The sequence below is a fragment of the Acanthochromis polyacanthus genome, chromosome 5 (genome assembly GCF_021347895.1).
Source record: "Acanthochromis polyacanthus isolate Apoly-LR-REF ecotype Palm Island chromosome 5, KAUST_Apoly_ChrSc, whole genome shotgun sequence".
Taxonomy (NCBI): Eukaryota; Metazoa; Chordata; class Actinopteri; family Pomacentridae; genus Acanthochromis; species Acanthochromis polyacanthus.
The window spans coordinates 18,563,704-18,580,846 of record NC_067117.1 but is presented as its reverse complement, the minus strand read 5'-3'; the positions used below and the strand labels follow the sequence as shown (position 1 = coordinate 18,580,846).

Genomic DNA, 17,143 nt, shown 5'->3' with positions numbered 1-17,143 from the left:
AATTTTGATCCTTTTATGTTGTTAGAGAAATTCACAGCTAATATTGTGGGATAATCCTTTTTTAACACATTTGTTTTGGTTATTTTAGGCCTTTAATTGACAATAACAGTGGAGAACGATAATAAAATGCATTTCATGCATGTGGTTTGCTGCTGAACTCAGCTACCAGTTTGGTATAATTTGATGCATATAAAGGATTTCAAAACCAAAGTGTTTGTACATCAACACACATAACATACTTATATAAAAACATTTAATGGATTCCATTTGTAACCCAGTTTTATAGTGAATGTTTGAAAGTGACACTATTGTAGAAACAGCAGACAACAGAATACAAATTAGTTTGGTTTATGTTGCCTGAGGCATCTGTGAATAAACTTCTTACTGTAATGAAGCATATGATAATTTGAAGGTCATCTTTCTTAAAATGATAATTATTTAAAGTTTTGCCTTTGATGTGATGTCTTTCCATGAGCTTTTCATACTTTGCTGTCACGTTGACATTACTTCTTGTTTACAGCGTGTCTGCTGTGTCGGATCAGATTGTCACGCTTTATCTGCATGATGCATCAAAACATTAAAACACTTGAGCTTCAGTCACTCTGTTTATTTTCTGCTGAGCTGCGTGGCAGAACTCATTAAGCATTTTAAAATTCATGATCAGGTATTTATTTTATCCATTCACTGAGTGTTTCTCTCTTCTGACAGGATTCGTCCTCAGATGGCCAAGGAGAAGATCGAGGGCTGCCATGTGTGCACGCTGGTCACACCTGGAGAACCGCAGGTCCTCCTGGGAAAGGACAAAGCATTCACCTATGACTTCGTGTTCGATATCGATTCAGAGCAGCACCACATCTACCAGGCCTGTGTGTACAAGCTCATCGAGGGCTGCTTCGAGGGCTACAATGCCACTGTGTTCGCTTATGGTCAGGTAGGACAGCCAGGCCTTGGTCTTTACATTTGACTTTTTTTTAAATGATTAGTTAATAATACAGAGCTGTGCACCTTTTCCAATACATTCCCAGTTTTATATATATATATATATATATATGTGTGTACAGATGCTAATGATTGCACAGACAATTTACATACATTTTGGCATCTGAGCTTAATAACTGTAGTGCAAAAGATACAGGAAAAGCATAAAAAAGCAAGCAAATCTGAGAGAAAAACACAACCTGTTATACTGTTAGGATGAATTTTGCAGATGGTGAACATACGGTCATCTTTAAACCACAGTCAGGATCGTCCCATTGAGCATTTAATCCAGACCTCTGGGGCCATCTTAGAAAAACATCATCACACGTTTCTTTGATTTCAGATCTTTTTAGCTGCTTTTAATGAATTTGCTATACTCAAAATGAGTATAGCACATGAATTAAAAGTCTCAGATTGAGTTGTGGGTGGTGAGACGCACTATACTGAAGTAGTTCCCATCTTTGATATTCTGCCTTGAGACTTTCGTCGTTAAATTTTTTAAACGACTTTTTTTTAAGAGTCTGACCATGTTAGTATGTGTAATGCTTTTGGGGAAAGTAATAAAAATGTAGACATTCTGCAGTGTATGTATAAACTTTGATAACCCCCCAAAGACTTAAAAAAAAAAAACTCCAGGAAGAAGTGGGTGGAATAAAGTGAAGTGATTTTTCACATCAAGTGTTACTAACAGTTACAGCAGGAATGCCAATATGAAGGAATTTAATTATTAGGTTTAGCTGACGTAATAAATAATTGCATAAGAATGGAAACAGAAGACCACACAGTGCACACACACACACATATGAAGAAGCTGCTAATTGAGATTGAATTAACTCCAAGTCCCTGCATGTGTAAACTGGTCACTGGACATAAATGCAGGATGATATTTGGGAGTGTAAATCATTGTCGCTGATGAAATGTGTTCCAGACGGGCTCGGGGAAGACCTACACCATGGGGACGGGCTTCGATGTGAGCCTGACTCAGCAGGAGCAGGGCATCATCCCTCGGGCTGTTCACCAGCTGTTTGAGGGAATACAGAACAGGAAGGTTCGAGCCCAGGAGGCCGGCACCCAGCCGCCGGAGTTTAAAGTCAGCGCCCAGTTCCTGGAGGTGGGCGACACGTTATTATTTGATCTATTTAAATAACACCATATTGACGTTCCTCCTTGCCTGTGTGTGTGTGCTGGGATGGATATTGGTCCATATTAACTCTAACCAGATGGGACAAAGCAGGGATCAGCCCCCTCTTCCACAAACAGGACGTGACAACCTGAAGACAGATGGGCAGGAATGTCTGCTTGTGCTTTGTTGGTCCTGATTAATGTTAGCCATTACCTCTGACATTATTCCTCATCACTGTGAGTTAGACGGGTAAGAGCGACGGATGAGAGAGGGGAGGGATGCTTGTGTAGGAGAAATTAGATAATATGACAAGTAATCATTTCCTCCAGGGGTGTCTGGCAGGCGAATGTTTGGTTGTATTTAGGGGCTTACTATTGTATGTGTGGGTGTGTGTATGATTTGATTACTTTAATAATAATATGGTAATAGAAGTCCCATTATAAACACAGAATAGAATAAAAAGAACAGGATAGTCCCGCTTTGTTTTTATTCCTTTACTCACTCTGTCCTGCTCCTTGTCACCAGCATGTTTTTGGTAGGTTCTCGGGTCAAAAGGTTATCTTTGTTGATGTTAAACAGATGGATGTGTGTGTGAGTGTGTGTTTGGAGGGAGGTGGGAACAGCTGAGCTTTCGGCCGACCTCTGTGACCCGGACCCTCAGTGGTTTCTGAGACGTCGTTGGCTTGACCTCCGTGGCCACAGAGTTGTACGCAAATAAGAAACGCTGATGTGAGGAAAAAAAAAACAAAATCTGCAGAAAAGTGAACTATCGATTCCTGAAATAATCAGGTTAACAACTCTAAATAGTTTTAACAGTCATGCAGCAGTAGAGTGTGTTGCATCTAATAATGCTGAAACTGCATAATGTTTTCTAACGTGCTGGGATACGCGTTTGTTGTAGTTGTATAATGAGGAGATCCTGGACTTGTTCGATGGAGCCAGAGATCCAGAGAGTCGGAGCAGGAAATCCAACATTAAGATCCATGAGGACGCCAGTGGCAGCATCTACACCACTGGAGTCACTTCTAGGCTGGTTCACTCAGAGGAGGAGGTGGGTCCATGTGTGTGGCTGCTTGTAAAGTATGTGCATCATAATCTACATATGCATTTATGCCTATAGCTGTGTCTTTAAAACGGATATTGAAGCCATATCTGTATATCTGTGTGTCTGTTTGCATCTATATATTTATGTATTTATATCTGTATCATCACCTGTATCAGTATCTGTCTAGATCTTGATCTGTATATCTGCATCGCTAATGCAGATAGAAGTCCAGATTCAGTCTCTTGGTTTATTCTACTATGTATATAAAATTGCATGCCTATTTTTGTTGACCCAACACAATGCTATTTTTAGAGCTTATATTTGCAACACTTAATCCGCGCAGTTTGTAATGTCTTCTCATTGCCCTAAATTTCATGCAAAAGCATGAACAAAATAACAAAAGTGAAATTTTTCCTTTGCGCATAAGTTTACACCTGAGTGCTGGACATCAGACGTTTTGAGTCACTGCAATGTGCAAAACTTAGATGATAAAAGCTTTGATTTGTTTCCCGACTGTAAAACAATCATGTAAAAATAAATGCCATTGTACTGATATTAGATGTATGTTGTTTCACTGTCTTGAGAGGCTGGCTTGTGTACAGACAAATATATCAGGAAGGAGTAATAGCTGACATGAACGTGAACTGATCAGCTGTGGCAGTGAGGAGGAAGGAGGATGTGACGGGTCAATGGGGCACGAGGACTGTCAGCTAAAGAGGTTAACAGAGAAGACAGGTGGAGCTTTGGGGGAAGGGTTGCTGTAATTACTGGCTGGAGAAAAACATTTGTGATGTTACTGATTTATTTATTTTTTGTCAAATAGGTCATGAGGTAGAAACAAGAATGTGAGCAGAGTTTTGTAGGAAGCAGAAAGAGAAGGAAGGAAAGGCTGGATTTGGGAGGTTTCACTTGTGCTTGAAATTACTCAAAATTTAGACAGCTGAGAGACAAACAGAGACAGATGGGCCCTTCTGTGGGAGAGAGCAGAGGAAACGTCAGAACAGGGTGAGGGAGGAGAGAGAGAAATTCGGCAGTAATGGAGTCGGTAGAAGACAGGAAGGAGGCAGGTTGAGATAAGAAGGTGGAAGGAACTCACCAGCAGAGGGAGAGGGCAATTAAAAGGGAAATTAAACTGTGAAAAGAAAAATAAGAGAAAAGTCCCATTTGACTGAGCAGAGATGATGCTGACATTAACTGAGTTAGCAGGCTATCACCTTCATGGATTCTCAGAAACCAGAAAATGAGCATAAGATAATATATAGCTTTATTCATCCCAAAGGAAATTCTTGTGTCAGTTATTGCGCAGTAAAACAAAATGACATAATGTAAGAAATTGAGTGTCTAAAAAGTAGAAAAGCAGTAAGATAAAAGTACCATACAATAGTAAGATAAAAGGAGGCTAGAATAGAACAGTGAAAAGATGAAAATGAAATATTGCACACTACATTGACATTGTTGTACTTGAAAGGGAAATAATGCACATGTAGTCTAATGCCAAGGACTGCAAGATGAAATGTTCCACATGAAACTGAAATGTTGTACCTGAGAAATGAAAATATGAAATATTCAGAAAAACTTTTTGTCCCCAGTGGGCAATTAAAAAAGGCATGTAGAGCAGACAGTGCAACAATGATGTAAGAAATTGAGTAAAAACAAGAAAATAGAGATAAAGAAACAGGGATAAATATATATACAAACAGAGCAAGCAATATAAGAATAAAAATAAAATTAAAAGAAAGGGAAAAAAGACAAAGAAACACAACTTAGTAACATACTAGTGCAAATACAAATGAACACAGTAGGTGTAGTATGGCAGTGAAGTAGATACTGCACATGATATGAAATGCTACACATGGTGCAGACACTTATATTGCACTAACTGTTGAGAAAAGTAATATTGCAAATGTTATTTATTTTTATTTCTGAGTCGATTGTAGTTTTCTGCTCCTAACCTCAAACTCAAAGTGGCCACATGTCCTCCATATTGTGTGCAGCTGCTGCAGTGTCTGAAGCTCGGTGCTTTGTCCCGGACCACAGCCAGCACCCAGATGAACGCCCAGAGCTCCCGCTCGCACGCCATCTTCACCATCCACCTCTGTCAGATGAGAGTCTGTCAGCAGCCGCAAATGGTGAGATTGGAGTGTGGAGCGAAGGTTTGTAAAATGAGAGAGGTAAAATAATTTTTAAAAGCAGCACAGCAAGGAGGTCTAGAGCAAGGTGGGTGTTATTACAATTTCATCATCATTCCTCCTGAAATAGGAATCTGTCAGCTGCAAGAGGGAGGAGGCAGAAAATGATGATATGAACATGAGAAGTCAGATTTGATAGAGCATGCATACGGAACAGAGAAAATGGAATTAAAACGTTATTAATTTAGTAATGCATGCATAGCAGCAATCAAGGTGATGAAATAATTGCTCATTTCAAGTAAGAGGCTGTAACTCAACAGCCGCCTCTAAACCTACTTCTTATTTGTATATTTGTTTTTTTGTCCACCCCCGGTAACAGAACGGAGGAGGCGAGAACGGAGAGCTGAACGGTGTGGACTCCAGCCCCATCGCCCAGCCGGAGTTTGAGACGCTGATGGCCAAGTTTCACTTTGTGGACCTCGCTGGCTCTGAGAGGCTCAAACGTACCGGAGCCACCGGAGAAAGAGCCCGAGAGGGAATCTCAATCAACTGTGGACTGGTGAGTGTCACAGAAATCGACTCAGCATGTGGATGGAAATGATGGACATTGATTGGTTCTTCCACTGTGCCTGTATGTTGATTCGTTTAAATACCGTTTACATGTCTCTCTCTCTCCTCTGTGTTAGCTGGCTCTGGGAAATGTGATCAGTGCTTTAGGGGATCAGACTAAAAAGGGAGGACATGTTCCGTACAGAGACTCCAAACTCACCCGACTGCTACAAGACTCACTGGGAGGCAACAGGTATAAACATTTTGTACATACAAAGTCATATTTCAGTAAAATAGTGATTAAAATTTAATAAATGTGATATAAATATTCTGGAACAATGTAAAAATTGTGGAATAAAACAAGATTTTGGTCCACAAAATGAGGTTTGATGTTTTAATCTGACATTCATGAATCACTACATAATGAATCACTTTAATAACCAAAAATATACTCTGTTTTAATTATTGTTGTTTTTACTGGCTAACATCTGAGGGTTCCAGCTTGTCCAAGGGGAAAATGTGTTCCTTTTCTGTCCCATGTATAAAAGGGAACTTGAAACTAATCATCACATAAAACTAAACAACTGAATAAGCCTCATTGGTCTTTGGCAAATGGCTGTTTTAGCAGTTTTCTGACATTTTTTTAAGATAGAGTGATTCATAGCTTGGTCAATAGTGAAAATAATTGCTAGTTGCAACCCTAGTGGTTTAGTTATTGACTGGAAACACACCATGTAAATGTTGTGCCTGAGTGTTCCACTGTATATTCTCCTGTAGCAATAACACAATAATCTACATCCCAATAATTTTCTGTACAGTGGCCTAAAACGTTTGTCTTTTTGTTCTCCCCAGCCGCACAGTGATGATCGCCTGCGTCAGCCCGTCTGACCGGGACTTCATGGAGACGCTGAACACACTGAAGTATGCCAATCGAGCCCGAAACATCAAGAACAAGGTGGTGGTGAACCAGGACAAGACGAGCCAGCAGATCAGCGCCCTGCGTGCTGAGATAGCCCGACTGCAGATGGAGCTGATGGAGTACAAGGCGGTGAGAGATGGAGGGACGGATGGTGGGAAAGAAAGGAGGAGGATGGATGGATGGATGAGAGGCAGGAATATCTGATAACATGAAAAACAGGGGGAGCTCCTCGGACAAGAAAGGAAGGGATGAATGAAAAATGTCAAGATGAAAATGAGTAATAACACGTAGCTGTCGATGAAATGAATGGGGTGACAAGATGGATGAATCTGAGAATAGCTACTGAGCAGAAGAAGACAAAAGACAACACTAATGAGAATAGAGAAGATGGTATTAGAGGGTATGTAATAAAAGCAGAGTGCAGACCTGCTACAGCAGCTGATGGCTGTGTCAAATTAAAGATCATTACTGGAACACAGACATGCCTTTTCTATAGTGCAAACAGCCTAAGAGGAAGATTAATTAATGTAAGGTCAGCATTTTGCAGTGTAATGCAGAGATACATTGATCCTTCAGCTGAATTTATTAAACCCTATGGAGTCCTATACAGTCTGTGGAGTGTGATGTGAGGAGAAACGGGGAGAAAATTCCCCAAAAATCTGTAGAGTCTCCACATCTCTCATCAGCTTTGACCTCCGGGGTTCTAAGAAACGAGCAATCATTTAGCCCGGTTGTCAGTCTATTATGGGATTAAAAGGGTTACCACAGTTACTAAGGGAAGTGACTATGCAGAGCGGCTGGGAGCTGGCCTCGATGTGGTAATAAGGGATGCGATGTGACTCGAGTCTGGAAGTAATGGAGTGGAGGTCTGTGAGCTGTGACTGGATTAAATAGTGACTCTCTGTTCGAGCGCTTACACAACAGGATTTTTTCAGTGTTAAGCATTCACAACTCGACAATAGCTGCTTAAAGAGCCACAGGCAGACGAGCACATTTTAAACAACGGCTTTGTGTTTGCTTGGCCTGCAGCGTCAAATATGTGTATGAATGCAGATTTAGAAGCAGTTTGTTTTTCTGCTCTGACTTTTGACCCTGTTTTCCCCCCTGAAAGATGTTTATGGTCATTTGTTTGTTGTGCAGGGGAAGCGTGTAGCATGTGAGGATGGTTCCGAGGGCTACAGTGACCTGTACCAGGAGAACGCCATGCTGCAGAGAGAAAGCGACGCACTGCGCCTTCGAGTTAAGGCCATGCAGGAGACCATCGACCACCTCAACACCCGTGTGACACATCTGCTGGCCAATGAGGTCAGCACTCTGCTCACCAAGTCGAGTAAGTGAGAGAGATGCCGAATTACTTCAAACACCACATAAGTTTGGTCCCCAAGATTATTTCTTTACTGTAATGCGCTAAAAGTAATTTACTATTTGCAGTGACTTCAATGTATTTTTATGTTTGACCACTAGGTGAGGGCAATGAGGAGATCGGGACTCTAATCCAGAACTACATTCGAGAGGTTGAAGAACTCAGGTAAGAGCCTCAGATGCGATTTGATGCCTTTATGTAGATCTCAATAATTCAATTCTTTCAAAAGACAAAGTGATTCTCTCCTGTATCTTCATAGTAAAGAGACTTACGTCAGTGTTTTTATCTCTAACTTTAAAGCACAAACTTTTTCTGAAAAGTGGTAACTGCAACTACACGTGACAATTAGAGGATAAGGGCAACCTGGAGCAAGAAAGTCCTGCACCTCCATGGAAACAGCACAACCATGACTAGAAGAAAAGAGAATTTAATAGAGACTTTTCTACAGTGTGACAGCTTTTATACTATTAATCATAAAGAAAAAAGAAAAAAATAAAGTTGAATTTCTTTGAATATTGGTTTCACAGAAACAACAACCTGCAATCAACATGTACATGATTCTTCTAAGTTCTTGCCTCCTTTCTGCACTGTGTAAACAAAGCCTGCAGTACATCTTTGAATTATTTTTGTAATGCAACTGTGTATCATAGCCAAATCATTGACATTTTGATTATGCCGAAGTACATAGAATCTGTTGTTTACAGAATCTGGTTAGTTCAGATGATTTTTTTTTAGGGCAGATTTCTGAAATAAAGTGATTTTTATAAAATGTCCTAAGCTTGGATGTGGTTAATTTTCCCCAAAGAAATTTTAAGTAACAACTAGTAAGTTCCAGGAGCATCAGAAAGTAAAAAAAATCCACCTTTTTTCCCCTGGTTTTGCAGGTTGTTGTTTTGATAAATACTGTAACTTTGGCGATAAAAAATGCAAGCCTGTCAAACCCATTGGCAGGTTTTGGATTTCAGAGGGTTGACATTACCACAAACAGAAGAGTCATAAAGTCAGCGGGCTGATTTGTTAATGTCAGCTTCATTTAATATCTTTCTAAAGCTTGCTAACTTTAACTAAAATAAGCTACTAAATGCTGCTGGCTATTCTGGACAAAGAAAGCTTTTAATGTTAAAACTCTTGACTGATTTGAATTAAGTAAGGGTTTTTTGGGGATTTTTTGCGAAAGTTGCTGGAAGAAATCTGTCTCAGGAGCTTTAATGAGCTTGTATCCGGTCAGTTTGAGCCTCAAAGCCAACCAGAGAGTCATTATGATTATGAGTAACTCCATTGTCTCTTTCTGTCCTACTTTTCCTCCTTGATCAGAACCAAACTTCTTGAGAGCGAGGCCATGAATGAGTCACTGCGGCGCCAGACGGCCCGGCTTTCGGCACGTTCTCCGTTCCCAGCCTCTAGTCTCAGCCCGGCCCCTGGTCACCCCCCTGGATCCTCTCCTGCCCCCATGTCCATGGAGGCCGAGATGACGGACGTGTTACGCCGAGCCAAGCTGGACATCGAGAGGCTGAAGAAGAAGGAGAGGAGGCAGAGGAGGATGAGGTGAGGAGAGCAGGACACAAACTTCATCAAATACAGAACAAATCAGGACTGAGGTCACTGTAAATGCCGAGTCCACATTATCAAAGAAGCTGTCACGTCTTCATATCTCAAATTTAATTTGCAATCATTCTTCTTTAGCTGCACCTGTGCTTGTTTTAAAAGCTGAGAGAGCAAGATGAGTACACGTTATTTCCTTCCCATATACTCTGCCCTCCTCATTACTTTTCTCTATAAGAGCCACATCACAAGTCAATTAGAGCTTCGGGACCCCCTGCTCCCACATAGAACTGGGATGCTGCCAAGGCTTGGACACAAACTTGTCTTAGTCATTCGGCTTTTGGGTCATAAGAGAGAACACGCCGCCTAGCAGGCTAATTGAGGTCTAATGGAGCAGAGACAGGAATTTGGAGATGGGGTGGGTGGTAAGCACCGTAAAAGAGGGAGCAAAGGGGAGAATAAAACTGGTAATAAAACTTAAGAGCTAAAAGGGCAAGCTGAGAGTAGATGAGCTGAGGAAGGCTTTGCTAATGACTCTAGAGGGCTGATTTTGCCATAAGCACATCACTTGGCAACACTCCCAAAGCACTAATGGTGAATGTTAGGAGCGCGTGCCGAAGTGTTTCTGCAGGGCAAAACTCTTCTGGGATGCTACTGTAGGTCAACTGAGGGAATTTCTCTAAGTGATTCCATGCATATTTCTCTAAATGCCAGCTTTTACCTGGCTTGACCGACATGCTTTTCTCCCCCCTCCCCTGCAGTCCGGAGTTGGAGAAAGGGCTGAAAAACGAGTAAAGCTGCACACTCATGAGAACGGAGAGAACGGGCAAAGTGGAGAAAACGGACAGAACGGAGAGATCGATTCAGATGACAATTGCACCGAGGTAAACGTTCGTACGTGGGTGTGTTGGCATTTATAAGCTCTGAACAAACAGAATAAACGTCTAATGACCTTTTTATGTGTGTTTTCTCTGTAGGACATCATGTCTCCACTGCAGGAGGAGAGTGGCTGTGATGAAGATGAGGGGGAGGATGAGGAGGAGTGCAGGGAGGAGGAGGATGAGTTCGACAGTGACGAGAGCCTGGTGGATTCAGACTCAGACTCGGATGAGAAAGGTTGTTAGTATAAAATAACCAGACCTTTTTGTGCTTTTCTCTAACATTATCTTACAGCTTGTTCTGTTCAATCAGCACCCATTTCTGTCAGGACAGCTTTTACAACTATATGCACTGAAGATGCACTTTTTTAATATCTTGGACATTTTTGCGCTGGTTTTTGAGATAGGAAATGCGTGTAAGATGACAGGGAGGTGACATACAGGAAATGGTCACGCAAACCAGGAATTAAACTGAAGACTTGCTAACATTTGCATCCATGTGGAATGCACCCCTGCTGTTTGGCTGTTGGGTTTTCCCTGAAAGAAACATTTTTAGTGTAAAATGAACTGGTAGGAATCTGCAGATTTGTGGACAGTTCCCATAACAAGCAAGCACATGACTTAAAAAATGTCTAGTTAGGGTTTAGGCTATAAAGTCATAATGAATACAAAGCAGGCTTGTTAGATTAAGGAGCCCATTTTTGACATTTTTCTAAATATCTAAACATAAATAATGTAGAATTGGATCTTGAGTCTTATTTAAACCCTCCCAATCTGCAGCTAATTTCCAAGCGGACCTGGCGGATCTGACCTGCGAGATTGAAATCAAACAGAAGCTGATAGATGAGCTGGAGAACAGTCAACGGAGGCTGCTGATGCTAAAGCTGCAGTATGAGGAGAAGCTCATCCTGCTGCAAAACAAGATCAGAGACACACAGCTGGAGAGGGACCGTGTGCTGCAGAACCTCAGTGAGTAAAGTTCATTTACTCAGCACACAGAAAGTGTTGGGTAAGTTACAGCATCCTGACGAGCAGCTCGCTAACATTATGACGTGTCTGTGCAGTGTCCATGGAGAACTACACGGAGGAGAAAGCCAACAAGATCAAACAGGAGTACGAGAAACGTCTTAAGGAGATGAACCGCGATCTACTCAAGCTACAAGCAGCACAGAAGGAGCATGCACGGCTCCTCAAAAACCAGGGGAGGTACGAACGGGAGCTGAAGAAACTCCAGGCCGAAGTCAACGAGATGAAGAAAGCCAAGGTAAGGAGAAAGCAACGAGAGATGATGGAGAAGAGTGGAAGCGAGATCAGTGGATATAGTTTGATCAAACATATTGTCTGGTGTTTTCAGGTGGCGCTCATGAAGCAGATGAAGGAGGAGCAGCAGAGGAGGAGGATGGTGGAGGCAAAGAGAAACCGTGAGATTGCACAGCTCAAGAAGGAGCAGCGACGACAAGAGGTTAGGCAGCATCTGTTTATACAGGCGGAGGGGGACATTCTTCCGTCTGTCCATTATACTAACCAGCTGATTTCAGGCAAAGGCAGGATACAGGTCACCAGTCTATCGCAGGGCAACACAGAGACAAACGAGCACTGTAACATTCACACCTATGGACAATTTACAGTTATCAATTAACCTCAGCATGTTTTGGACTGTCTGAGGAAGCTGGAAAACTCACGCATCCACAGGGAGAACATGCAAAGAAAGATCTCAGGAATGCAAACCGGGAATCTTTGAACTGTGAGGCAGCCAGTGCTAACCACTGAAGCACTGTTCAGTCTCACGAGGGATATATTTACTCTTATATTTGAGGCTTTCAGTTTTAGGGATAGCATCAGCTATTTTATATTCTTTCGAAATGTTTAGCATTCATATTTACATATTTATCATCTTATTTTAGGTCAGAATTACAATTATTGGGAATGACTTTAAGCTATGATATACTGCAGCTGTATTTAAAGAGTCATTCATTGAGTTTGCTGTGCAGAATATGTGTGTAAATGCACATCCATCTGTCAGCCTGGCAAGCTGAAATCTGATTTATGTATCATATACATATTGCACAAAGACTGCAGGTTTTGAAGATTAGTGCATTCTCTACATACATTACGTCTTTATTTGCTTTCCCCTGGAGGACATGACTTATTAATGAGCATGAAAACATTTACGCTGTCATACTGTGGGCCTCATTCATAATCCTTTGATTTAGAGTTTCAAAATCACTTCATGATCAACACTTTGTAAGTCTGCTGTGTGAGCTGTCTCAGCTCAGGAATCTAAATGACATGTAGATTAAGACTGAATAATAAACGTCCTAAGAATTTTGTGATTCTCTCCCTTCTGCCCATCAGTACCAAATTCGAGCGCTGGAGTCTCAGAAGCGGCAGCAGGAGTTGGTGCTGCGCAGGAAGACTCAGGAGGTGACGGCCCTGCGGCGCTTGGCCAAACCCATGTCAGATCGTGTAGCCGGACGTGTGGCCCGCTGGAACCAGACTGCCCCAGTTACAGACTCTGGAGCTGAGTTGTCGGCCAGCACAACAGCGAGCAGCTCCGAACCTGAGACTGCGAGGACCGTCAGCGGGTTGGTGCGACAGTGGAACAACAAGAACAGCGTGTACGGATACCTGGGAGAGAGTGAGGGCAGCATAGATGGAACACGGGTCATTGGGTAAGATGAATGGATGTTGTCGTTGCACAGTCTCTGTGTAGAACAGAGTTTTATTTTCATTTGACGGGTCCATTACAGTACAGGTACATTGGAATTCTTTGTGCGTTTTCTCAAGTCAGCTTTCTATGTAGAAAATAAAAGAATAAAGTAAGATCAGCAGCACTAAAAAATACAAATATAAGAATAAAGTACACATTATAAAAAAAGCACTTTCTATAAAAGACTGCTTAAAAAATACCATGAGAAGTTATTGCATGTGTTATGTACAGAAGTATTCTTGCACTTGTTGGTTTGTGCAACAACATGTACTAAAACCACTAACGTGCATGTGTTCATAGTATGTTTGGTGAAACTGCTACATATTGTACTTACTAGTCAGTGCAAATTAGTTAAAGACTTCGAAGAACATTACAGGGTTTATTTGCAGACCTTGAACTGACTGAGTAAAATGTGATTCAGTTTCCTCAACAAACAACTTTCTTAAGTCATTTATTAAGTTAATGTAGTTCTTACGGATATGGGTTACTTATTTCTCTCTGAGGGGGAATACCAAATGATTGCTTTTGTCAGGAATTTTAACTGGTGACTAAACTTTGTTGCTGCTTGTAATTTTTCCTCTCATGGAAATCTGTCTTCTCTTCTTAAATCTCTCCTCTCCTCTCCTCTCCTCTCCTCTCCTCTCCTCTCCTCTCCTCTCCTCTCCTCTCCTCTCCTCTCCTCTCCTCTCCTCTCCTCTCCTCTCCTCTCCTCTCCTCTCCTCTCCTCTCCTCTCCTCTCCTCTCCTCTCCTCTCCTCTCCTCTCCTCTCCTCTCCTCTCCTCTCCTCTCTCTCCTCTCCTCTCTTCTCTTCTCTTCTCTTCTCTTCTCTTCTCTTCTCTTCTCTTCTCTTCTCTTCTCTTCTCTTCTCTTCTCTTCTCCTCTCCTCTCCTCTCCTCTCTTCTCTTCTCTTCTCTTCTCTTCTCTTCTCTTCTCTGTCTCTTTCCAGCAGTAGAAAGAAGTTGCAGCGTAAGCCAGCAGGCCTTGGCAGCGTCGGAGCTGCAGGCAGAGCCAGCAGTTTCTCCAAATCTGCCCGTCAGAAGTGGCAAGCTCTCGAGCGTCGTATTATGGACATTGTCATGCAGAGAATGACAATTTCTAATGTGGAAGCTGACATGGATCGCCTTATCAAGGTAGGAATGATGCAATCACTCTAAAGGGATCTGGATTGTCTAAACTGCTGTTACTGTGATTAGATCTGGTTTGGTGAATGCAGAGTAAAATTAAACCTCCCAGATTTGATTTTTCTGCTGTGTTCTTCTCTCACCTGACTTTAGAAGACATTGAAAATGTCTAATGTTTTGCGACAGACAGCAGTGGTGATTAAAAATGAAACCCAGTGTCAGGCTCTTCCTTCCTCTATTCCTCGTAGTGTTAGACGTGTTACAATGTGGGAAGAGAAGCAGCGCTTTTCGTAGAAGTGGGTAGAGCCCTGCTTCTTGTGTCTATGAATCCTCACATCAAACGCTCTGTCAGGTTGTCTGTATCAAGCAACAGGCAAGATGTCAGAGCATATGTCGAAACACCAGTGTTCAGTTTGTGAAGTGAATCAAACACAAAATTCTAAATGTAGAAATAACTCGTTTTGTGTTCCTATCTTTTACTTGACTCCTAAAGTATTTGTAGGCATGGCACTGATCTTTTTGATGTGTGCGTTTGTGTTTTTGATGAGTCAGAAGCGAGAGGAGCTGACGGTCCAGCAGGAAGCGCTCTCACATAAGAGGGAGGTTCTGATGGCGGACGGGGAGGGGCCAGAAGCTGAGGACCGCCTCCTTCAGGAAATTAATGAGGACATCGAGGTGCTGAATGCCAACATAGACTACATCAACGACAGTCTGTCAGACTGCCAGGCAACCATTGTACAGATAGAGGAGACCAAGGTATAAAGACACACAGACACACACACACAGCTGTGTATACTCGCTGTCCTGCAATCAGAAGTGACAGGACGCCTCCAGTGACCCACAGTTGTGTGTTTTCCTGCAGGATGAGCTGGACTCAGTGGACACCTCAGTGGTGATCAGCTCCTGCTCTCTGGCTGAAGCACGCCACCTGCTGGACCACTTCCTGAAGGCTTCTATTGACAAGGTGAGTGATCATTCAGGTGATTTGTGCGAATCAAAAACACACAAAGAACGACCAGATGACTTGAGTGTCCTCATACTTTCTTCACATCGAAAAAGATGAAAGTGTGTACAGACTTGTGATCTACTGGAAGCATGAAGTGTGAATGCAGGGAATGCTTGCAGTGCCATCTAGTGGTGTTTTGTAATACTACAAGATCTTGTTATGGCTGTATCTCCTCATACAACACAATAAACTACACAACTTAGATATTGAAAACACTGAATTTTTTATGTAGTTTCATTCTCTGTGCGACTTGTAGCCCAAAAGCTTAGTGTTACATCGCTGTGCTCTCATTGTTGACAGTGTTTGGTGTTTGTGTGTGTGCAGAGTTTACAGGTGGCCCAGAAGGAGGCTCAGATCAGACTGCTGGAGGGTCAGCTGAGACAGACGGATGTGATCGGCTCGTCCCACAATCACATAATTCTCGACGCCCTGCGAGAAAAGGCCGAGTATATCCCTGAACTTCAGGCTCTCATCCACAACGTACAGCAGGGTGAGGGAGGAATTTTCTTTGTCTGAGTGAGAAAGAGGTGAAGAATGACATGAAAGATACACAAGAGAAGGGAAACATACACACATTTTTTCCACTTTTTCTTCTTTTTTTTTCCCTTCCAGTTTTCATATGTTATGATTGCGTTACATGATACACAACACATGAATATGCTGTTGGCTCTATAAGATGAATTGTGTTCAGCCACACTAGCTTCCGGGAAACCATCCATTATCTATACACTGTTTAATCCTCATTAGGGTGCTGGAGTCTGTCCCAGTTGACTCAGGGCGAAGGCAGGTTACACCCTGACAAGTTGCCAGTCTGTCACAGGGCTACACAGAGAGACAAACACTCACATTCACACCTACAGACATACTCAGACTCAGCATGTTTTTGTATTGTTAGGGGAAGCCGGAGTACATTAAGAAAACCCACACATGCACAGGGAGAACATGCAAACTTCCAGGTCCGGGATGGGGTGTGAACCAGGGGGTGGGGCGAGAGTGCTACCCACCGAGCCCACCATGCAGCCCTCCAATAAACCATATTGACTGAATTCAAATACGCCACTGAATAAAGTTCAGTTTCATTGTAGTATGACTCTCTTTGGCTTTTGCTGCCTTTTCAGCAATGTTTTTAATGTGTGGGAGCATAATTTCCAGGGTCAGTCGTTTATAATAAATCAGCAAAATGACATTTAGAAATGTGTTAATGGAGAAGGTTGTGGCTCATGGGCATGTAGTGAGTCGTTTTGTCTGTACGGTGTACTGTGGGCTGACTCGTTGTGCATTTTGTGTGATTTCAGAAAATGGTTACGCCAGTACAGATGAGGAGCCCTCCGAGTTCAGCCAAGCCTCTGACAGCAGGTAAGCCAGCATCCTCAACTCACAGCATCCACCTCCATCTTATTTTAAGCATTTACTGCCACCTGTCAAAGTCTGCTTATTATTTTGTTTGCAAAAAAATAATTTAATATTGTAAAAATTTTGGTCTCTGTATACATATTCTTATATACATGATCTTGTCTATATTTCTGTAATTCTTCTGTTTATTTCCTCCAGTGTATCTCAGATGAAAGAATCCAACAGCCAGGAAGATTTCAAAGTGAAGGTACAGCTGTTATTTTTGGTCACTGTGTTGTATTATCCAACCTATGACACAACGTGTTATCAGATGATAATGTTAGACGGTACGTTGGTAATGTGGTAACCACTTTCACCTCAAAGCAAGAATGGTCTTGATTTGAACCTCCTGGTTGGCTTTATTTGTGGAGTTTCTCCTGTGTAGTTT

General features: G+C 42.1%; 1 protein-coding gene across 1 annotated transcript in view; it reads left to right on the top strand.

Moving 5' to 3' along the window:
* The window catches only part of kif21b (kinesin family member 21B), a 75,681-nt gene that overhangs the window by 29,709 nt on the left and 28,829 nt on the right, over nt 1–17,143 (top strand). The window contains 23 exon segments of the mRNA XM_051948174.1: nt 709–931; nt 1,907–2,089; nt 3,003–3,152; nt 5,141–5,275; nt 5,655–5,834; nt 5,962–6,077; nt 6,677–6,872; nt 7,884–8,073; nt 8,208–8,271; nt 9,421–9,651; nt 10,410–10,429; nt 10,432–10,532; nt 10,626–10,764; nt 11,307–11,495; nt 11,591–11,790; nt 11,881–11,988; nt 12,882–13,198; nt 14,186–14,366; nt 14,910–15,113; nt 15,220–15,321; nt 15,688–15,853; nt 16,659–16,719; nt 16,915–16,963. Coding sequence (XP_051804134.1) covers nt 709–931; nt 1,907–2,089; nt 3,003–3,152; nt 5,141–5,275; nt 5,655–5,834; nt 5,962–6,077; nt 6,677–6,872; nt 7,884–8,073; nt 8,208–8,271; nt 9,421–9,651; nt 10,410–10,429; nt 10,432–10,532; nt 10,626–10,764; nt 11,307–11,495; nt 11,591–11,790; nt 11,881–11,988; nt 12,882–13,198; nt 14,186–14,366; nt 14,910–15,113; nt 15,220–15,321; nt 15,688–15,853; nt 16,659–16,719; nt 16,915–16,963 — 3,505 coding nt within the window.